Raw genomic sequence first — 24,242 nt, forward strand, 5'->3', positions numbered from 1 at the left:
ACTATCCTTCTCAACACATTTGTCTCTATCTCTTCTCCTCTGTCTGTGAAACAAGTCTCATGAGAGCAGGTTTTTTTCAGTAGCCCACCCATCCATCCTGATTATCCCATCAAACCAAAATAGCTCTCGACAGCATCATCCTCTTAGCAGAACCATTTCCCTCTCTCTGCAACCCCCATCAGCCCACGTTCACTCCTCCCATCTTCTATCCTCTGCTAACAGGAGGGGCTAAGCATATATTTTGGCAATACTGATTAATACTGGGTAGGACCCTCAGAAGAGCAGAAGAGCTCAAATCTTTCAAGGAATGGATACGCCAATTTGTTGGAAACATTCTGTAGAGATACAGTACTGCTTCTGACTAACAAGAGCACATCACAAGATGCCTTTTTTGAGACATGGTAAATTGTCATGCTGTATGTAACCATGGCCATAAAGAAAAGTATATGGTCAACAGCAGTACTTTAATACTGTAGGTTGTGTCATACAAAACAATGCTTGAATTATATTAAGAGGCCCAATGTGTGTAGAGGAAACATTCCCCACACAATTCCCCACACCATCCCCACTACCTCCATCCTATAACCTAAAGCACGTTAGGTCCATGGTTTCATGCTTCATGTTCATGCCAAAATCCGACTGTACAGCATTCATCTAGATGTTCATAGGACACAGAGCTTCATCAGGTTAGGTGACATCTTCAACTGTACAGTTGTGAACCACTGTGGCCTTACAGGAGTGGAACAGTATATGGTCTTGTGCTGTTGGAGGCCATCTTCCTCAAGGTTCATTGTTAAGAGTAAAGAGAGTAAAGAGAGTAAAGAGTTGTAAAGAGTTGTAAAGAGTAGTTAGTTGAGAAACTGTCAAAAATGACTGGCACACAGGCAAACCACAGTCAAAGTCACTGAGATCACATTTTCCCCATGCAGATGTCTGATGTGAACATTAACTGAATTAACTTGACATGCATCTGTAGCCTTACCAGCATGCTTTGAACAGCCTCTATGAACAGCCTCTCAAACTTTCTCTACCTGTCCCTCAATGGAAAAGAGTGGGATAAAGAGTGATGACCAGATATTATTTGGGGGTTGGATGATTCTCAACACAGCAGAGACACTGAAATGTATGTGGGTGTTACATTCTTACATTAGGTACAGCAGGCATACAGTGGGTTTTAAAGACTGTGTACACTTACTGGTCACTTTATTAGACACTTCTTCCTTGTTAGTCCACCTTGTAGGTGTGCAGTTAGACACTACAGCCCACATTGTCCATGCTCAGTTTGTGTTCATCGTCTATAGCCCTTCCTCAATGTCAGCTTCTGACCACAGAATTGCTTTTGCTTGGATATTTTCGTCTAGTAGGCTTTCGCTGTTCCTACCTAGCAATGGCACTGGGATTTTTTAAAATTCCAGCAGCAACCTGACACTATGTTGATAATGACCGACTACCCACAATTCTCTCTTGTCAACTCCTAAACACAGCAAAAAAAAGAGCTGATTGGTCACAGTTATTAATTGTATCCAAACTCAAAGAGATTTATAGTCCTTTATTACTTACTTATGTACCTACAGCTTATGTACTTCAGTTCTTTTACAGAACATTTAAAACAAGTTTTGCCTTGACATTGACTGCATTTGTGAGCTATGATTTTTCCTGTTTGTTTGGTTTGAATGTTGGATTGTCTTATATTTTAAATCTAGTCCAGTCCTGTCTTGCTTTGTTTGCCAATCTGTCTTACTTTCTGAATTTTTGTTAGGTTTATGACCAGTAATTCATAGTATTATGAATAGATGTTTTTGGTAAAACATGCATTTTTTGGTAAATGCTGATCTGTATCTTAGAACTAAATGTACAAAAACTGTCAAACTAACATTAAGCCTTTACAGATAATACAACACAAACTCCAAGGCAGATGCCAGAAAGTAGAGGAGTAACCAAATTCCCATTTCCCATCCACAAATTAGCCCAAGGCTTAACACATTTTCCTACATGTTTGTGAGCTACAGTTAATTGTAAATACAGTAGTTAAATATAATATCGCAGACACTTCAGTGATGTTTCCCTGTTGTTTAAAAAAAAAAATGCTCGATAGTGTTGTGGCAGCTTACGTGCCCTACACTATGCATCTGTTTAAATCTTTGTATCCAAATTTGCCAAAATTCCTATTTAGTATAGAAATAATTTAACACTGGAATTAAACAGAATGGTTTGTGTTTCTCATGAAATACAGCAAATCAAATTAGTACCAGCCTGAATGATGAACTCACAACAGGATATACAGTAGTGCAGTGCTGCAATCACATACAGTTTTTGTGTGTGTGTGTGTGTGTGTGTGTGTGTGTGTGTGTGTGTGTGTGTGTGTGTGTGTGTGTGTGTGTGTGTTAAAGCTTAATTCCCCACTGTCCATGCAAAATAGTGAAATCAATTAAATTCCAGGTACAACACTTTTAAAAACCTAAAAACACCACTATCGACTAAGAAGCTTTTACAAACCCTGCAAGAAGTACTTTTCTGGGTATTATTTGGATCGGTTGATGATTAGCAACAAACATCCAACATATTGGTAAGTGCTGCTTCATTTAATCATATCAGGTTCTAATCTGACCTGTCAGTGATCAAGTGTTAATTCAATATTTATCTTCAATGATTTATTAAAATTCAGCACAAGCCTCTTCTGTATGTCAAGGTCAAATGCACATAACCATAAAAACACCTTTGATTTTGAAAAACACTTTCTCATGAATATACCACATTTGCAACTGTCCAGCATAAGTCAAAACTTATGAATGAGATCTGACTGATGATGTCTATGCAATTTCAATATGAAGTCTTTATTACAAATTTGTGGTGCAGAAACTTCTTACAAAATACGTGAGCCATAGTATGTGTGTGTGAGTGCGTGTGCGTGTGTGTGTGTGTGTGTGCGTGAACACAAAAATGGAGGACATCTGTGGGTGGCAAGTGAAGGCTTTTCAAGCTAATTATCTATTTGGACAAAGATCAAACACCTCACAGTGGGAAATTCATGCTCAATGTGCCTGTCAAACAGGTTCCTCTTTGCTAACTGAACTCTCTCTCTGTTGGTGACCAATAGAGAAAAAAAAAGAAGAGAAGACTAAATGAATACCATAACATGAGCAGAAAATGTTGACAACAACGGATAATTCAAGTGGCCTTTCTAGTGGTGAAGTGCCAGAACTAGTGTTACTATGTTGAATCAACATATGAATAAAATTAAGCTACACTTTATTAAACCTGGAAACAGTAAAGACAACAAACACCACGCCTCCTCAATGCTACAACTAATTTAAAAAAATAATCATTTTATTTAATTACTTAAAAAGAATATTAAAAAGCATTTTTAATAAAAAAAAATAAAAATATAATACAAAACAAAAATGCATACTTAAATGTAAAGTTGAGACAAGGTTGGGGTATTGTCTGTTATTTATATGAATGCTAAATAAATTGATTTGTTTCCTGCATGCTTGTGTTGAACCTTGCATGCAATGAAACACGTCAATGTTCATTAATTAATGTCAACATCAAAGGAGTAATGACTGAATAAATACATTGAGCTTTTTCATAGGATATAGCTAAACACAATGCACAAAACAAGTTTTTATATTTTTTTTAAAGTTTGACTCATATTCAATTGCTATATTCACTGTTTATTCCACATCTGGTTTGATGAAGCCCCAAAGAAGTTCACCATCAGGACTGATGCATACCCAGTGTGAAGCACAGGGGTGGATCATTGATGGTTTGGCCTGCAATATCACGGCATTCCCTAGGCTCCCTCATGGACTCCCGAATAATTCTGGTGGACTGTGTGCACCCAATAGGTCAAACATTGTACCCTGAAGGTGGTGCTTTGTATCAGGCTGATAATGCATTAATACACTGCAAGACTGATGACAGAGTGGTATAACGAACATGAAAGTGAAGTTTAACATATACAATAGCCTACCCATAGCAAACTAAATTATAAGGTGTTTTGGAGGAGTGTCAGGAAACATTTTCCTCTACCAGAATCATGTTGTGACCTGGCCTCTGTTCTTCAAGAATCCTTCTGTCCACCATACTAATAAATTATTGTTGTCTAAAACCAGGTGTTTAATTTTGAAGTGTTTAATTTTAATTTTTGAAGTTTGTGCAACCAACATATATAAAATTTACAAAAAGAGATTTTTTTTACAAAATGTACAATGCATATAACAATTACAGAATGGACCATTGTTTTTTGTTTGTTTGTTTTGTTTTTCAATTAACTGCCATTAATTTTTTGCAAAGCATTACAACAGAGCAGACCATTGTGTCTTGTTCAGTAGAGGAGCAAGTAAGAGGTGCTACACACACCCAAAGCTACTGTATTTCACAGGTAGCACACTTTAGGTCATAAGCAGTTCCTAACTAGAATCACAATAAGCCCATTGTTTTATAAGAGAATACACAAGTGATTTTTCAACCTAATCTCTATCTGCATGATCTGTAGCATATGTGTGACACCACAGTCAAATATTTAGTTTCTCTGTACAAAAAGCCTACAAACTCCATCAGGTCTGTCCCATCATAAAGCCTTTAACAAAATGTTGAAAAAAAAATCTACTTGTGCTTTTCACCTCATGGAGAATAAGCAGATGTTGTCTTCTCCAGATGCCATCTTCTCCAATCCAAGATCCCAATAGTCTTTTTTAAATAAATGTTTAAAAAAGCTACCCTGGACATGGCAAATCTAAAAGCTAGGTAATCCAACAGAAAATTGCTTCAACAAAACTCTTTTAAAGTATTCTTTGCTCTGATGAAAAATACCTGGATATAAAAAGAATGGTAAGAAGTTTTATTAAAAAAGGATTTATTTTTTTTTCAAATTTTTAAACAAAAAATCTAGACTTCCATCTTCTTTGTACCAAACAATAAAGTGCAGTACTAAAATCTAAGCTCTATATACTGATTTCAATGTGAGAACAAAAACCATTTTGAGAATTCAACTGTTCTTGACTGTATCAGTATGACTTTATTTGAACAGCAGCTTTATTAGTCCTAGACAAAAGCATAGAGAAAATTTACTCCAGCTTTGAAGGATATACAGTGGTGAAATGAAGACAGTCATTCAAGTATTTTCCCTGCACTGCAAACTCTTCATAACCGTGCTAATGTTCAGTCCAGATATACAGAAAAAAGCTTTCACAGGCAATTTACTGTATATGCAGCACCTCCTATACACTGAATATCAGCATACACTGTGCTGTAAAGCTGTAAAGCAATTTTCATAATGTGGAAGCTCTCCGTATTCTCATTGCACAGGGTAAAAACAATCTACATTTTGAAAATACATCTGGCAACATGGTACAGCCTGATTCTCTTTGTAGAATTTATTGTAGGTTTAGTACAAAAATAAATAGCATAGTGGTAGAGGGTAGCTTGGTTAAAATATGTTGTTGCAGAACATGACATTCAGAGCATTTGACTGAAATTCTGATATGTTGATATGCTTCTGCCAGAATAGTGATATTCACTGTATTTATATTAAATGAAATATTTATTTAAATGACTGAATTCTGCTAAAATACTGAAGATGAAGATCAAACTTTTATACAATTTAACAAGTCAGTCACTTCACTTCAATCTTCAGTTATGGCTAATATACACAGCTAGCTATCACAAGCTAATGTCAGGTTTACTATGCCATCAGAAAATTACTTAATAGTGAAAAATGTCCGGCTATATAACTAAATAGTATGCTCACTTGAAGCTGCCATATGATAATTATCTAGTTTTTGCTAATGGGGTTAAAAGGAAGTGATACGATAATTCAGAACAAGCTGGAACTTTACATTTTTGAATTGCTTTGAAATGCCCATCCCTCTCCCCTGTCAATCACAGCAACTCTGACCAGTCAAAGGCATCAGTGAGCTTATGTATGTAGAAAATGGCAGAGAGCTTTCCGCAGAGGTTTTTTGAGGCAGCATGAGCAGCAGATTAAATAGAAAGAGTTGGTAAGTTTTACATGTTTCAGAGGTACCACATGTTAGCCTTCCCCTGCCTGGATGTTAGCTGTTGTGGGGTAGGAGACAGCTAAACAGTGGGATGCAAATGGCAGGTGAGAAACATGAGGAGAAAATGGAGGCAAAAAAAAACAAAAAAACTTTTATTTATTGTGTGTGTGTGTGTGTGTGTGTGTGTGTGTGTGTGTGTGTGTGTGTGTGTGTGTGTGTGTGTGTGTGTGTGTGTGTGTGTGTGTGTGTGTCCTTTTATAAATAGCAGTTGTAATTTAACTTAATTCATTCAGCAATATGCTACAATCATCTCTGGTCTGAATTAAATTACTATGAATACATTGGTGTAATTTAGAGTTCAAACAAATTAAAGAGGGGACAGTGTGTGCATTTGTGCTGAGTGATAATTATGTATTATTTGATTACATATCAAATGAAATCAGTGGTTCATTTGCCATGTATCCCATGACATTTGCAAACGGTCCCAAAATGCTTCAGTGTTGAAAAATGTCCACATCCAAAAGATGATGCCGCACAGTTCAGTGATATCAGGGGCTACTTTGAAAAAGTTTCCCAGCATGAAATTACTTAATCCTTTTTTTCTTTCTTGTATTAGTCATCTAAACATGGTACAGCTCACAAAGCAGAAAAGCAACATACATATGAAAACAATTCTAAATGAAAACACACAAACACTCAAATCTCTCTCTCTCTCTCTCTCTCTCTCTCTCTCTCTCTCTCTCTCTCTCTCTCTCTCTCTCTCTCTCTCTCTCTCTCTCTCTCTCCATGGCAACGCACAAGAATATCCTGAAATAAGACAGAGAGGCAAAAAGACAAACTGCATAATCTGAAAGGAAAATATATAGAAAGTCTCCACATTAACTAACAAACTTCTATTTTCAGATTATTCCAGCAACAGCTGACAACAAATAAAATGTTTTAATCGCAGCATATTTAAACTTTAAACAGCAGAAACTCTGATCTGGTTCATTTAGTGGTCTAATCACAATGAAAGAAAGAACATTATAAGATGAAACAAGGAACAAGTTTAAACAGAGTTAGTGTCTGGTGTAAAGACTTTCCCGCTCTCGATCCCTCTCTGACTTTGGAGTTAGATCAAACATCTGACACTGTGCCAGTTACTACAGTATCAGTCAAACTCCACAGAGACACATCAAGCATGGCTACATATGGCCTTTTAATATTTCATCAGTCATCTTAGAATTCCTTACGACTTGCCTATGAGACACAACACACACTGAGCACATTTAGGGCACAAACAAACCATGCTGTTGTTTAGGACTGGGATTGAACAACTTTGACTGAGATAAAAAAATATAAAAACACAAATTGCATAAACTAGATCAGTAATATTTGGTTCAGTATCTTTAGGGTTAACGTAAGATAGGAATAGTGTTTGCTGTTTGGACTCTATAAGTAGAGAGGTGCTCCAAAAACATCCTCCATCTCCATCTCCTGCGTCAGGAATGTTTCAGTTAAAGCAGGTGCAACTGGATTTTCATGCAAACACATTGTGAATTTCTAATCTTCTACTGTAGGTAGGAGAGAGAGAGAGAGAGAGAGAGAGAGAGAGAGAGAGAGAGAGAGAGAGAGAGAGAGAGAGAGAGAGAGAGTTGTTCTTTATGCTGATGTCATTAAACTGGAAGCGGAGATGGAAATAAATTAAAGTTTTAAAAAAAATGCTTTCATTTTATGTAGGTCAGAGGCTGCTACCTGTTAAATAATGAAAAAGAAAGTAATGTGTAGGACAGTGTGTGTGTGTGTGTGTGTGTGTGTGTGTGTGTGTGTGTGTGTGTGTGTGTGTGTGTGTGTGTGTGTGTGTGTGTGTGTGTGCGTGTCCACACACGTGCATGTGTGTGAATCATAAGTGTGTTGAATCAAATATGAATAGTGTAATTGCTGCTGCTGCGGTCAGGGTGGACCTGAATGTGTCAAATATAGATTTTGCAATCTCTGTTTGGTCTCAGTAACATAGACCTATCGGGTTCAATCACTCCTATTTTCAGCCTGTATTAGGGGACACTTAAACATGAGTATGTTATACAGTATATAAAAACAATCACATAATACTGAGGAGTGTATATATCTGTGTAATAAGTGTACAGTATACTGTAAAAGTAACACTGAATCTGCTTTATATTACTGTTAAGAAAACAAATATGGTGTATCAGATTTCTGACATCAATAAATTTAGATATACTATTACATTTAAATGTAGTACACTATATGATCAAACGTATGTGGACACCTGGCCATCACAGCTTTTTTCCCAAACTGTTGCCACAAAGCACACAATTGTATAGAATGATGCTGCATGTAAAAACGTGACTTTCTGAAGTTTGTGTTGACAAACTTTTGTGGCCTTCTTTGAGACTTGACCTCAACTGAACTGAAAAAATTTTGGGATGAAAAGGAATTCCAAATGCCATGCTTTATATAATAACGACTGAATGAGTCATGCTCTCAATAGCCACAATCCAAAAGCATTCCCATGAAGGATGTGGGATCAACAAGGACATTTGGGTCTTCAGGTGTCCACATAGTTTTACATTTGGCAGACACCCTTAACCAGAGCCACTTACATTTATACAGCTGAGCAATTGAGGGTTAAGGGCCTTGCTCAAGGGCCCAGCAGTGGCAGCTTAGTGATCCTGGGATCACAACCTTCCGAAGACTAGTCCAATGCCTTAAACACTGAGCTACCACTTCACTACTTTTGGCCATATAGTGTATTTCATTTTAAATTCAGACAAATACACTGTACATGAACAAACATGGCTACAATTCATGTACATACAATGAAATAAAGTCATGTTCTTCATTAGAAGACACAATGAAAGATAGAAGAATTGGGAAATATTTTATTTCTATATATTTTAAAATGAATTTTTCTAAAACAAATTGTATGAGTGTATACTGTGTATAGTAGGGAGGAAAGATAAGTATCTATAAAATAAACAGAAACAGGAGAAGCAATTTTGCATTGTTCTTGTTGTTGTTTGTCTATTTTCTGCAGTTAGACCCGTAGGCTGACCTAATATTTGGCTTATTGAGCTATAAAATGAAAAACATGTATCTGAAAATATAAAAACAAATCTATATCATTACTATATTTCTACACAAACCAGCCCAACATTCACAAGAGAATTCTTTTTATAGAGCCTACACTCTGTTCCAGGCAACATATCTCCATTTGAACCTTTCACTGTTATTTCGGTGTTCATGGTTATTTACCAATTTAAAATGAACATTCTCAATCATTACTAATAGACAACTTTGCTATAATACCATTATCATGTAAAGAACCCCAGCTGTGCTTAACATAGATGCAGAACATAAATAGTAAATATTTTCTTTATCTTTTCATAAATGTAAGAAACACAAGTACTAACACAAGTACTAAGTAATAACATAACATGATAAAATATTAGATGGCTATTGTTCAAGTCTGTACTTGAGAGATGTATCTGAGGCTGAGAATCTATTGAGGTCAGGAGTTTGAAGAATAAAGTTACATGCTACAATCTGTTATTTCTTATAAGGTAAGATAAGATAAGATAAGATAAGATAAGATAAGATAAGATAAGATAAGATAAGATAAGATAAGATATACCTTTATTCGCCCCACAATGGGGATATTTCTCTGTTACAACAGCAAAGAAAAAGAAAATGAGAAATTAAAAGTGTGTGTGTGTTTGGGTAAAAGTGTGTGTGTGTGTGTGTGTGTGTGTGTGTGTGTGTGTGTGTGTGTTTGGGTGAGTGTGTGTGTGTGTGTGTTTGGGTAAATTTCTGTATGTGTATGTGTTTGTGTGTGTGTTTGTGTGTGTTTGGGTAAATGTGTGTTTGTGTGTTTTGGGTAAACGTGTGTGTGTGTGTGTGTGTGTGTGTGTGTGTGTGTGTGTGTGTGTGTGTGTGTGTGTGTGTGTGTGTGTGTGTGTGTGTGTGTTTGAGTAAATGTGTGTATGTGTGTTGGTAAACACTTGCATTGTCCAATGAAAAAACATTTTTATTTTGATGAGAATTCAGATTTAATTTAGACTAAAAGTGGCAGAACGTGAGCAGGAGAAACAGAATGATAATTCAAAACAGGCATAAAATAGTCACAGATGGCATTTTGTTCAACTGTACATAATCATGTACTCTTCAGAGACCCGAGTGCATAAGTAGTACATCAGTGTCTCTGTGTGAGTGTGAGAGTGATAGTGACTGACACTAGTAATACAGCTTAACACTAATACAGCTGTACTATGCACTTTTTCTCTGGTCTGTTGTAAAGATAAAGCAACATAAAAAAAAGAGAGAGAATTCATAAAAGGATGACAAAAAAAATTCACTCGACTTAAACTACACCAGAAATTGGAATATTCTTAGTTACCATAGAAACATGCCCATCAAGTCAGGGGAGTATTTCATGTATTTTTGAGTGCTTATAAGAGAAGTAGATTTGAAGAGAGAGAGAGAGAGAGAGAGAGAGAGAGAGAGAGAGAGACTATAAGACTTTCACTTTAATAATCAGAGCTGAAACTGTCCACAAACAAAATGTAATGCAATTTAAGTGGCTACTTAACTTATTTTAAATTATATATATACAGCACACAAGTGAAAAAATCCACAGTTTGTATTTAAATGCTTTTGGCTTATGAGTATTGAAAGTTTCTAATATGAATCTTAATAAACCATCTGATTAGTTCACTTTGTACATGCTGTAAATTCTCACCTGCCAATAACAGACATTTCTAAATCCAGTATTATTTAATTTTACTATTAATATTCTGCATATGATTGCTATTACTGAACAGGACTTCAGTCTTAGTAAATCACATTACAGGTACTAAATGAAAGTAGAAGTGTATATTCATAAAGGTAGAAATCCTCTGGAGACCCTGTTAATACTAGGTCAGCTTGCATATTTTCTGCATGTTTTACACACACAAACATTTATCAAGTCAATGCTATATGAAATTGCAACAGGTGTTAATAGAAAACAGATGACAATAAAAACAGAGTTGTCTCTGTTTTTATATAATAATATAACATAATATAATCTATCCACTATAGCTGCAGTTGGACAACTGGTTCAGTACCACTGACTAACTTTGTCACCATGCATCGTTGGTTCTCAGTTGTCATATCCATACATAAACAATAGATGGCTTTTTGTATCTGTTTTCAAAGACTCCTAGTCTGGCATCGTATCTAAGTGATGTTATCAAGAGTGAAAAATACAATCAATAATGAGAAGATAGAGGTGATAATAATATGAAACAGCTGATACCTAGTCATAATAATGAGGGTGTGATCATTTTGCAAAGATCTGAGGACTAGTGTAGGTAGTTCTGGAATAGGATATTCCTAGAGTAATTAATATTATTGACTCTTAACAATTAAAATGATTAACACTAATCAGCAAACCTCAGGAAAAGCAAAGTATTAAATACAACCTATAAAGCATGTTTCAGTATTAATAAGCAAATGCAAAAACCTTATTAGTACCCAGGAACTGTTGCTAAAAACTCTGAAAAGTTCACTCCTAAATCAAATCCCTCTGAATTAATATTAATGAAGTCCACCTGCAATATGTGTAATGAGGAAACTGCTTATTAACTGCACAGTGCATGGAGAAGCGTCAGCGGTGTTTGGTCTCTGGTGTGATGACCTACAGCTAAATGACAACAAGTTGATCTCTTTGGGATCTGATCCAGTCACACACAGTCAGTATGGTCTTAAATTTGCAACAATTACAGTGTTATGCACAGGTTACTATTATATTGTAACTTGAATTAGAGGGGACACTAGCGGTGTCATCATTAAGGAGAGTGTGAAGAGAAATAAACTGCATTTCTAACATTTGAAGATATTTCACTTTGCCATCTTTATTGAAGTCTCTATCTAGTACTCCAAGAGTCGTGTGCACAGACAATGTCCCTCTATCAATATTCTTGTTTTAGTGAGGAACATCTAATCTGCGCTACTACCATTAGAGAAAAGAAGTTTCATGCAAGATTTAAATAACGTAACCGACTCGGATGTAGAGTAGTGCGCAGCACTGAAGGTCCGTTCCCAGCGAGATGAAAGGAGATTAAGAGGAATGTTATAGACTTTCATTATGCATACACAAAGAACAATTACTCTGTGCCAGACATACACCATGTCACCATCATTAAGCTTATGTGAAACCCCAACCTAATCAAATCTGGAAAACACAAGTCCAATATTCTGAATCTGAGACCAAGGGTCACATGATGAAAATATCTCCCCAGATAAATATGTGATGTACATGTACAAATGCTGCAGTATTTCATATATAAATCCATAACTAAAGGACACGTCGTGTTTTTTTGCAGACTAGAGAATAAATAAAGTAGAAGAGAAACATAACTGTTGTGAGACATAAAAGTCCCAAATTGTTTTAAAACAAATGTGAAACTGACTCACTGAATAACTGCTGATCCACAGTGATTTAACCAAATTATGGCCATTCTGAGACTGTTTTAGGATGTGTCTTTCTAATTCAGGGTTAATGAACATAATAAATCAAAAAGACTAGACTCACGATAGTGTTCTCTCCATGCGGCTGCCTGCGGAGCCAATAATCTCTCCAAGTGTGCAAAATGTCTGGCCGAGGAAATCCTAAAACCAGAGGCACATATTAACTGGGTGTAAAGCACTTTTACTGATGTACTATACAGTACTGTTTAAATGTCTTCTACAAAAAAAAAACTCCCATCAAGAGAAGTAAACAGTAATAAACTAAACAAAGTCAGTATTTGTTGTGACAACCCTTTGCTTTCTAAATGAGTTAAATTAGTTATTTCTTACACTTTGTGCAGTTTTTATTTTTAAGGAAATTAACTGTTACATTTTTCTGTGCCAGAGATCTATCTTCTGGAGACTAGCTTTGGTTTCTGCAGATAATCCCTGAGAGACATCGTTATGTTTGTTTGTTTGTTTTTTTGTCTGAACAGTAGTTCATTATGTGAAAATGTATTTTTAACATTTGAATTTTTGTTGAAAATGTTTTAAAATCTAAAATCGTCAGTTTTTTTTACTGTAATATAAAAGATGTAAAAGAAAAAAAAATCTACAGCCAATTTGGATTAAAATATTAGAGTTCTATAAGACTTGCATAATACTGTTTATGAAGACAGGGAAAAGGCTAAAAAGGGAAATGATGGCAATGTGGAACACAGAGAATTGCATCATGATAAACTGTTTACTGTATAAACTGTATTTCAGCAAGTCAAATAATGAACCATTCTCCCAATGGTGTATGTTGTCACATTCTAGATGTATTGCATTAAATCTGCTATATACTTTTCTCTGCATATCAGTAAAGCTATTCAGTCATCCATATTTTGTAAGATGAGTCAAAGAATTCTTAAATCTGGCCAGAAGACGTTGATTAAGTTGATTAAGCACAGCAGCAGTTATATATGCAGATTCATGTCCTGCCTGTACACACTGCAGTAAACATTAATGAAGCACTGTGTAAACATTACAAAACAGCGTTCTATTAACGTCTGTGGGGTTTATAAAATTGCACCTGTACAGGAATAGGTGTGTAAAAGGTTGGATTTCTGCTCTAATGGAGCAGGATTATCTACATTAGTTTATTCATGAAAGTTATTTTAACACAGCTTTCAACACTTATGCCCTACACAGTAATAATTTCAGGCCTTTTCATATTTACTTGTCTGAGTTCTCCACATTTCAGATGAGAGCTTTAATAAATTTCTTAAGCTAATTAACGCTATGTTTGGAAATAGAAATCCCAAGAGTGCCATGTTATTTCTGTACCATTTCTTTGATTAAGCTCATACACCAGTGTAGCTGTTTTTGTAGGACTACTCACTTTCTGCTCATCCACGAAAGGCAAAAAAAAAGGAAGATCAAAAGAGAGAAGGATGTCAAATAAATATGTCACAAGCAGGTCAGCTGTCAGATAGAACGATGTTTAAACATTGTTGTTTTTGCTACCCTCAAATTTGACGGATAATAATTAAAGCAAAGCTAAATAACAAAGAAAGAAGAAATGAGCTTACATGCTTTGAGATGTTTGAACTTCTTGTGTCCACATTGTACCTGGAACATAGGAGACATAAGATGCAATACTTCAATGTTGGCTTAATTCTGTTACATTTCTGTTAAATTTATAAAAAGAAATGACCCATTGGGATGTGTGTCATGTGCAGGGACTTTCACTCATTGCTTTTCTTTGAACATACTCCATTCTCCTCCATACCATAGTTTACCTGGGGGAACCCTTATGATAAAACATAAATGAGACTTTCAGATTATTTTCAATCATGTTAGAAAGAGTGAATCCTCTTTCCTTGATTTCTCATACGTTTTTTTCCTCAGTATTTTTGCTTAAGGTCTTTCACTCTTTTACTACTCTGTTCTGATTCGGTGAACATAAACACATGTCTGTGAACCCTTAATCCATTTTGGGAAAGAGACGCTTCTCTGAGACAGGGATATTTCCCTGCATTGAAATTTATCCTCTCTTTCTCTATGTGTTTCTGTCTCTGTGGCCTGGCTGTGCTGATGGACATGTGAAAGCTCCACTTGGCTGAGATGCAGTGAGTAGTGTGACAGCTCCAGGTCCCCAAGGTCCATGATTGATGGCTACGTGGTACGCCACCTCACTTTCTGAACTCTGAAGGGATTGTAAAGGAATGGGAGTAGCATGTTTAATGTGCAAGGAGAAGTTCACTTGTTCATTCGCTGGTATGAAAAAGAAGCATGAATATTCAACCGTTCTTTTGACTTTTATCCCTCGAATTTCAAGACGGTGAACTCTTACTAAAGTGTCATTCCTGCGATACCACACCATCTACACTGCCATCTACACTACACTTTTCATTCAATTCTTTATTTCCTTCTCGTTCCTTTTACTGTTTCTCCACCTCCTTCCTTTTTTTTAATCTTTTCAATCTTTTCAATCACCTTAACAACACATCTATTCAGCCAATGAGAGCTCTCCTGATGCGTGCCTGTATCAAAATGAAATTACAGCACAGTGTGCAGGCCCGCCAGCACTGTAGAATGAGATTTTATTGCACAGGAACGCTAAACTCACTCTGAGAAATTGAGTGGTGCACCTTTACATACAACGTGCAAAAATATCGCAGAGATGAGTGCACCAACCTTGACAAAACGCTTCCATTAAAATGTCCTGTTGCACACGGGAGAATAATCACTTTAAATAAGTTACAGCATGTGACAAGCCGTGTTTCTCCATTCCAATTTAAAGCACTGCTACAAAAGCATGAGATAATATTACATCATATATTGCTTCTTTTTTTTGGATTTATTTATGGCAATAGTAATGGTTCTTCATGGAATTTCTTTAATCAAAATGATAAGAAAACCATTTTTCTAAACGCCTCTCATCTCTTTGTCAGTGCAGTGGCCATTATTGGACCCGATGTCCTCTCAGCATGCTTCATATTTTTAAAAGATGTGACTGACTCACTTCCTTTCTGACCTGTTATTGCAGCTACACTGCTGGATAGCGCCTTATCTCCACAAGCCTGATTGGTAGACTGAAATATTGCTTTGATATGACCTTTGGAAGAAATTGAGAAGAACAACTTCACAAGAAAGAGAGAGATCAACAGGGATGAGTGTTCATTATAAATGGTACTGTATAATTGACAATTCATTCAAAATGTGTGAAATCACTATTTTACTTGAAGAAAAGTGTGAGCTGTCATATAGATAATAATATCTGTGTCTGTGTCAATCAAACGCCTTTTGAGTTACCATAATGGCAAATATATCTTCTCATCACTAGTAATGACTGCGACTAAATGAAATATAAGATAATCATGATGTGCTGCATCTATAGTATACTGCAATTATTTGAAATGAGTTATTAGGCTTGGCTATACAAGTCTATTATATAGAAAGGGCAAGGCATGTTAAAAGCAAGATTATGCTACAGAGATGCTTTCGTCTGCATACAAAACCAATGAGGTATGAAATGCACAAATGAGCTTTAAGCACATTTCAGATGTGGCTATTAGGAACATAAATTGCTCACATAAAACAACATTCAAAATAACGCTTAACACCACACAGTAACCCCAAAACCACGACATTTCTTTAGGCAAAATGCACACACCATGGAAACACATGAGGTACATCTTATTATTATTATTATTATTTTCTTATTTTTCCTCCACCTTATTAGACTGAAATGAATACATTTCATGCACATTTTTGTTTATTTACCAGGACCTCTCTGTAGGAGTGCACACTAATCTATGCAAATCTCAGAACGCAAGCCATGCATGTGAATAGCAATCAAGTGACTGGTAATGGCATACCTGTTATGTGCTCGTTCATGCTTACAGAAATAGACAGCTTACTAAAAATAACCCCAGTAAAGGCCATGCCATAATATCTCATCATTTTACCAGTTCTGTTCTGTTCCAGCAGGCAATATTTTTTCATCTAGGTCTGCCAAAATGATAGAATAAATTTGGATGTTAAAATTTACTATGTTAAAATCAAATAAATTCAATTCAATAGCTGTGCTTTAAACATGCTTTAACACTGGCTACAAAATCATATTGTATAAAATCATATTGGTGAAGAAACGCAGAATCATATCAATAGGCATCTCTTAAAAATGTTGAGGATGGAGATAAACACAGACAGGCAAATTAAACGGGATGTTGTTTGTGTGTGTGTCCTGTGTGTCCTGTGTGTTTGTCTTCAGCTGAGGATCAGCCTCGTGTCTAGCCCATTTTAATTAAAAACTGTTTTTAAGAGTTAGTGATATGATGCTCCTTCACTCAAGAGGTGTTATGGAATGCTACAACAGAAATCCTACAGATCACAAAGTGTGCAAAATTGTCTGTGATCTCTGGGTGGATAGAGGGTATACTTCTCCCCCCATTTATCACAGTGACACTAGCACAATCACAGGTTTTTGTGAGGAAAAAAGCAGATAACAGTTGTCTCTGAGAGTATTACACTGCCTTAAGATGCAGTATGAGCAGCAGCTCGAAAAGATGAGTCCGCCTGCTAGATGGATGTGCCTCAGAGGATGTTAGTCCTCACCCTCCCCTGTTGATAGCTGTTATTATGAAAGGTAAGAGGTGGATGAAAATTGGTAAAAATACCAACTTTGAAAGAAAATGGGTACTTTAAGTGACTGTGGTTAAGGTTATGTATTTGAACTGTATTCATAATTATGTCAGTGAAGGCTCCTCACAACGATATGTAAAACTGTGTGTGTGAAAGAGTCATAAATGTCTGGAATCAATTATGAATAGTGTAGTTGCTGCTCAGGGAGGCCCTAAATCCATCAGAGTTCTCATTTTCTGTTTGCTCTCAGTAGCATAGACCTACAATATTCAATAATTCATGTATACTGAACAGTTTCAGCCTGTAATAGGGGGACACAAACGTATATGTTTGTATATACAATTGTGTCCCCGTTATATATATATATAAGGATATATTAATATATTATATTAATATATAATATAATTATATAATATGGATATAAAAATATTAATATAATATATTAATATATCCTTATATATATATATATAACGGGGACACAAACGTATATGTTTGTATATACAATTGTGTCCCCGTTATATATATATATATAAGGATATATTAATATATTATATTAATATATAATATAATTATATAATATGGATATAAAAAAAATACTAAGCATTATTATCATAATTATTAATATTCAGGTATTTATTTTTTTTTGTATGTAGGGTAAAATTAATCTGCTTTATGTTACTGCTTAAAATATAAATATCATTATTGACCAGCATGATAATGCCACAGTGTACAAACGAGGTTTATGAACACATGGTTTGCCGAAAGGTTGGAATGGAAGAACTCGAGAGTCCTGCACAGAGCCCTGACCTCAACCCCACCGAATAGCTGAGGTGAATTAAAATGCATACTTCACCAGCCCAATGGCTGGATTGGAACAAATCCCAAAAGCCATGCAACCAAATCTAGCAGAAAGCCTTCTATGAAGAGTGTGAGTTATAATAACTGCAAAGGGGAACTAAGTCTAAAGTGTGTGTCAGATCAGATGATGGTAAACTGGACATTGGGTGATGTATTTGAAACAAAAACTGAAGTAAATGGTGTTAACGAGAATCAGCAACAAAGAAGTAAAAGTATGAAGAGGCTGAGACTGCTAGTATATTTCATACATATTATATATAAGGACACAGTAAGCATAAGCTGTATCAATAATAGCATGATTACACTAAATCACAAGATGTATTTACCACAAAGTTTAGCTGCACTGACACTAATAAAACAGAAACAGAAGTCAAAAATGTATTTTTATGAGTATTTCTTTTGTATTTCTTTTATCTATTTTAATTACATAAAAAAAAGATGTAAAATAATAGATGAAAAAAAAACCTACTAAGCCTTTATATACACTGAGTAGAGTTCGTTTCTCTGAGTAGAGTTCCTTCCTCTTAAAGCTCTTTTTCTTTTCACAAGCACACTCACACACACTAGACCTCCTACACACATGGTTAAAGAGACAGATGATGCCATGCTCCATCTGTTTATTGACATCCAGATGGCTGGGGAGTTCAGCTCTCTGATGACCCCTTCTCAGGGCCAGGTATGTGGGCATCCTTCCAAATGAACCATGACACACAAACTCATGGATCAAATGAAATGTTCATATCATCTGAAATTAAATGCTCTGATGCACAAAAAAAAAAAAAAAAAAAAAATCATTATCCAGGTACTTTATTTTAAATAAAATATATTCTTCTAAAAGAAATTCAAAAATATCATTGATATTAAAAATAAATTGTCTGTGTACAGGAATGATGATTCAAAAACCCAATAAAAATTGTTGCAACAAAAATATTTCACTTTGTTTAGGCTTTTGTATAGAAAGTTGGTAAAGATATACCAGAGACATGCTGAGAATGGCAAATATTCTCAAGAGGTGATCAAGGATACTGTTACTTTGCATGAAAAGGTTAAACACATGCACTTTATGTACACACTTTATCTTTAACGTTGTCTCCTGCAAAAACAACTTTTCTCACAGCCTATAAACAGTGTGTTCCTCTCAAAAGCTGTGTTGGAGTTGCTATTGATTATTATAAGAGAGAAACAAAGAGCATGAAGGTGGTAGAGGGAATTAAACAGGACTCTCGCTATAGAAGGGGAAACTGCATGATAAAGGGAGCGGTACATATAGCTATGACATGGAATAGATGAAATGGGCAATTATATGATCAAATAAAGTATTTTAGACAGGTAGTAAGTGTGCAGGATGTGAGAAGCACGGCTGAGGAATAACAGACATTCTGAAAAGTAAGAAGATGTGATGTCTATCCATGCAGTCAGATACTGTTTGTGGGTAAATTTGGAAAGCTGTCAAATCCTGATCCATGTGAATGATCTGAGTGAGAGTTTGCAGCAAGCTGCACCTGATCTACCCTGAGCACTCTCCCAATCCCCCACTGAGGACATCGATCACCTCTCCAGGGAGTCCAGAGAGTGAGATGGACAAAAAGATTTAGAGAGAGTGATGCAGAGTGGGGGAGCTGCTGTTTCAAACTGATTCTTTTAAAATAGATTACTGTATATTTTCGCTTTATAGCAATTACGCAAAGCTACAATACAAAAGTACTTAACATATAGATTTGACATAAATCTGTACTCACACATCAAATCGAAGATTCTGCTTCTCCTCGAAGAAGAAATCCAAAACAAATTTCCGCACAAAGTCTGGATTCAGCGTGTTTTCAATCACCTCTGTTCTGCCATACTGAAAGAGAAAAAAAAACAACTGGATAAGAAATAAAGGCTCAGGGTGAGATGGTGTGGTGTTTAAATTCACATCTATCAGACGTATATTGCGTTTTACAGTGTAATATATATTAGAAATATCAGAAATTTGTATTATCCTACAGAGTCTCCAAAACATTTTGTTCTACATCTTACTTCAAATCACCATGGAAACTTTAAGCCCCAAACTCAGATTCCCATCCAACAGTTGGCTTCCTGCTCCTTAAGAGGCAGTAATGAGCTATTGATTGCTTGCTGTATCTGGGAAGAGCTAATCCCGCTATAGCCTCAAAGACGTTCAGTTTCACTCAATGCCCTAACAGTCTAACTTCAAATTACAAACCAAGCTTTAATCTAGACAACACTGTCAATGTGCATTTAATGTTATCCAGTATTGTTTACCTCTATTTTAGCTTAATAAAATTAATAATTGGCCCATGAGGCTTACTGGGTTCTTATCAAATTCCTTAACATTTATTGGCTTGTTTCAGCTTTGCAAAAATGTAAGTGACCTTCGTTTGGCTGGTAAACCTGTACACCTTTTGTATTTCTTGATCTTTTCTTCATTGATTTTACTAATATTGGGGTTTACAGAGTCAGCGTGTAAAGGAAAATAATGAAGCGTTTTCTTGTCTTACTCAATCCCATTCTTTCTAAACCCCTCTTACTATTCACCCTTATCTGTTCTGACTGCCCCCGCAAAAATCATCTCCTGGACCACCTGCTGAGTGAAGCCTGGCAGGCAGAGGCAGGGTCTCTCAGCAGGCTACCTTTCTGTGACGGTTGCCTCTGGAAAGAAACTGTGAGGCTTCCGTTGAGAGTTAAAGGTACCTGCACCGCTATCAAATGCATTTCACTGTCTCAAGAGCTATTAATACTGACTGATTCATCATGTCTCATTTAAAGGATACTCAAGTGACAAAGACTCAAGATTCATAATGAGTGTGTCACTTCCAAGTACCACTTTCATTGAAATCCACTTTAACATGTTCACTTTTGGTGCAATTAAATGGGAAGAGATTCAGTTGACGCAATCCAAATAAAAAAACTCAGGTCAGTCGGTTCGGGTCATTTTTAGAGAGCTCAAAATATGTCAAATAAGTCAAAACATTAACGGAAATGAAATATGAAACTCAGAAATAGCAGAGGATTCATGACAGATTGATTTGTCAGCAGGAGGCAAGTTGTATTATCTGATTAACCTATATTAGTTTGGGTCAATGATGAAAGCATAGATTAATATAGAATATTCTTTTCACTATTCTTTATTTGTCAATAGTGTTTATTTCAGCACTTTACACCATTAGATCCAAGTTAGCTCAGGTACACATATGCCAAATGGTTAACTTCAATCAAGTCACTGAAATTCAGACTTATGTGTCTAAAATCTCAATAATAAATATAATAAACTGAATAATGGTGTGTTACGATTTCCACCTCATTAACAAAATGAATAAATCACAGACCCACTGGCTAAGCTTTTCTTTCCCTTAAGGGTCGTCAGGCCCCAGACAGAATGGACAGGCATATAGCACATATCTCTTTTAGAATCCAGGTTTCATTTAACCTAATATTACATTGTAATTAAGAATCATGAAGGTTAATATTTGTTGTTTATTTGCTTTGTATGGATCCACCCCACATGTATTAGATGCGCCACCTTCTTAATGCCTTTGGAACACTTCTTGGACCGTCACGATTAAATGTTTCCCTGCCCGTGTTTCTCTGTGTGTGTGTGTGTGTGTGTGAGTGTGTGTGTGTGTGTGTGTGTGTGTGTGTGTGTGTGTGTGTGTGTGTGTGTGTGTGTGTGTGTGTGTGTGTGTGAGAGAGAGAGAGAGAGAGAGAGAGAGAGAGAGAGAGAGAGAGAGAGAGAGAGAGAAAGAGAGTGACTGAGCAAGAGAATAAAAAAGAGGAAGGAATGTCTAAATTACAAAAGTATAATCATCTGATTGCTTACTGCAAGACAGAACAAGTGAAAATGATTGAGTATATAAACAGGTAGAAAAGCACTTCTGGAATGTTTTTTTTAATCAGCTCTTTATACACACCTCTAAAGTAAATGAAGTGAGAACATTTATAGAAAAAGAAACTTTTAATTCCAAGTGATACAAGGTTTTTGAGACAAAAATGATTACAAATATTTACAAATTTGATTGGATAAAATCTGATACCTGTCTAGGCTTGGCTGCTGTTTGGGTCCACCAATCCAACCACCACCAAAACATTTTTATGGACCATCTGTACACCTTCAATTAAGACTCTTTTATTATTTTGCCTATGACACAGTGCATTAGTGTTGAAACACTGATGTCTTGCCACATTAATCCTGAATTCCTGTACTTCATCCAAACTAGACTAAAATTAAATTAAAACAAATGACTGGATACCAAATGAGAACAAACAACTCATTAATCTCACCAAAATGTCCATTACTTGACAGAATTATCATGCATTGAATGTAATATTACTAAACCCTTGGTCATAAAAACAGTAATGTGGTCAGGTAACAGGTATGTTGGCACTTTTTGATGACTGATGGCTCTCAGTAGATAACAGCCATAAGTGACTTCAGATATAAGCCTTCGAGTGCATCAGCAAGACACTTCAGATGGGGATTAACATTAATAGCACTTTATATTCATGCCTTAAAAGTTTTTACAGGGCTCTTGAAAATGTAATGCACACCATCTGGGCTGTGAGTGTACTTTCATTTATTTAATTTTCATTGCTATACATTGTCTAGGTTGCATGCCAGTATAAAATAAAAAGGGACAGATTTTTGGAGCCCATTCAGCAGGAGCATCTGTAACTTTTACAGCCCAACTCTCTGGTGTTTCAAGAGCAACAATCTCCAAAATTATGACTGCATATACAAAAGCATTGCAGGACTTCATCAGCTAAAAAGAATGATAGATGAAATTCAAAACCTGACAATATGGAAGGATGGTGTCCAAACAACACAGACCTACTGCAGCAAAAGTGACAGCAGAATTTAATATCCACCTGTTTAATACCCTGTTTCCACAAAAACAACCTGCAAAGAACCTCACAAAGAACTTCACAAACTTCACAAAAGAAACTGTCATAATCATAAAACCTTGACAGCTGAAGACTGGAAACGAATAATATGGTCTGATGAATCATCATTTACATTATTTCCAACTGTAGGTCAAATTTATGTATAAAGAAAAATATAACTTGTACTGTCTTGGTCCAGCTATCAAAAATGGAGGTGGATCTGTGAAGATTTGAGCATCCATATCTTGAAATTCTGCTGGCGCCATCATTAGCTTACATGGTCGTATAACTGCCAGCAAGCATTTGGACATTCCAAGTGATCAGGTGCTTCCTAATGTTGTTAACAAACAATAATGGCATTTTTCAAAATGATAATGTGCCCCAAACACAAAGCCAAAACAGTATCGTGTTGGTTTCAGCACGACCAATCACCTGACTTGAATATCATTGAACTAATGTGGGAATGTTTGGAAAGAATGTGTGAAGCAGGTTGCCTGCCCCCCCCCCCCTCTCTGAAGCAATAAAATATCCTGCTAAATAAATATTACAAAATTCCTCTAGAAGATATTCAGAAGTTGTATGAATCTATTCCAAAAAAGGTTGGAAGATGTGGTCGTATATATATACAAATAATGGTCCAACACCTTATTATTTCATCAGTGTTCCCATTATTTTGTATTATATTTATCAGTGTGCGTTTTTGTGTGTGGGAGTAAAATCTATAGCTAAACAAACACACATACACTATACACTATATATCATCACACCCTAAGGGTTTGTGGACTTTGAAAAAACCTGGGACAGAAACATATGGGACAGTCCAAGCAGTGCTCCTTTCTGGCAGCCACAGAGCGTGGGAGACAACTGGCAGTGCTCTGATCTGGCAGCAAAGCAATGCTCCGATTTCATTCAATAAGTCTCTTTGAAACAGATATGGTGTAAGTAAGGTAAATATGGTATAAATATCTTTTAACTGACCGTATTTAATTATGCTCAAGGTTCCATTCTACTAAAGGAGCCTTCAAAATACTCCCCCTTGATGACCCCTTGATTCCTCTATCCTGCTACCTTGCTTAGATGTACAAATTCTATAAATGCAGTAAAAGGAATAAAGGAGAGGTATAATATGAATATGATATAATATACAAAAATAATGAAATATTGTTTGTGTAGTGTGTGAGGTAGGTCTATGGCAGAGATCTCCTTTTTTTGTCCCCAAAGGTCTAATATTGGTGCATGCTTTTAAACCATTCGAGCAGGAGCTACACCTGATTCCACCAGTTTAATTAGCTGATCTTGTCTTGTCAAACTACTATGAAATATGACTTCTGCTTGGTTAGAATGAAAACCTTCCCCCTAAACTGGCCCTTTCTGGATAAG

General features: G+C 35.9%; 1 protein-coding gene across 3 annotated transcripts in view; it reads right to left on the bottom strand.

The window, feature by feature from the left end:
- LOC113642868 (copine-9) overlaps positions 1-24,242 on the bottom strand; it is a 73,310-nt gene that overhangs the window by 32,041 nt on the left and 17,027 nt on the right. For 2 of the 3 annotated variants that reach the window (XM_027146610.2, XM_047814368.1), the window contains exons 4-7: positions 19,721-19,824; positions 14,066-14,105; positions 13,876-13,878; positions 12,577-12,653 (exon numbers count right to left, since the gene is read on the bottom strand). In XM_027146610.2, coding sequence (XP_027002411.1) covers positions 12,577-12,653; positions 13,876-13,878; positions 14,066-14,105; positions 19,721-19,824 — 224 coding nt within the window. The remainder of the gene's footprint in view (positions 1-12,576; positions 12,654-13,875; positions 13,879-14,065; positions 14,106-19,720; positions 19,825-24,242) is intronic. The other variant, XM_047814367.1, reaches the window with a different exon arrangement.

The sequence above is a fragment of the Tachysurus fulvidraco genome, chromosome 5, assembly GCF_022655615.1.
Source record: "Tachysurus fulvidraco isolate hzauxx_2018 chromosome 5, HZAU_PFXX_2.0, whole genome shotgun sequence".
NCBI lineage: Eukaryota > Metazoa > Chordata > Actinopteri > Siluriformes > Bagridae > Tachysurus > Tachysurus fulvidraco.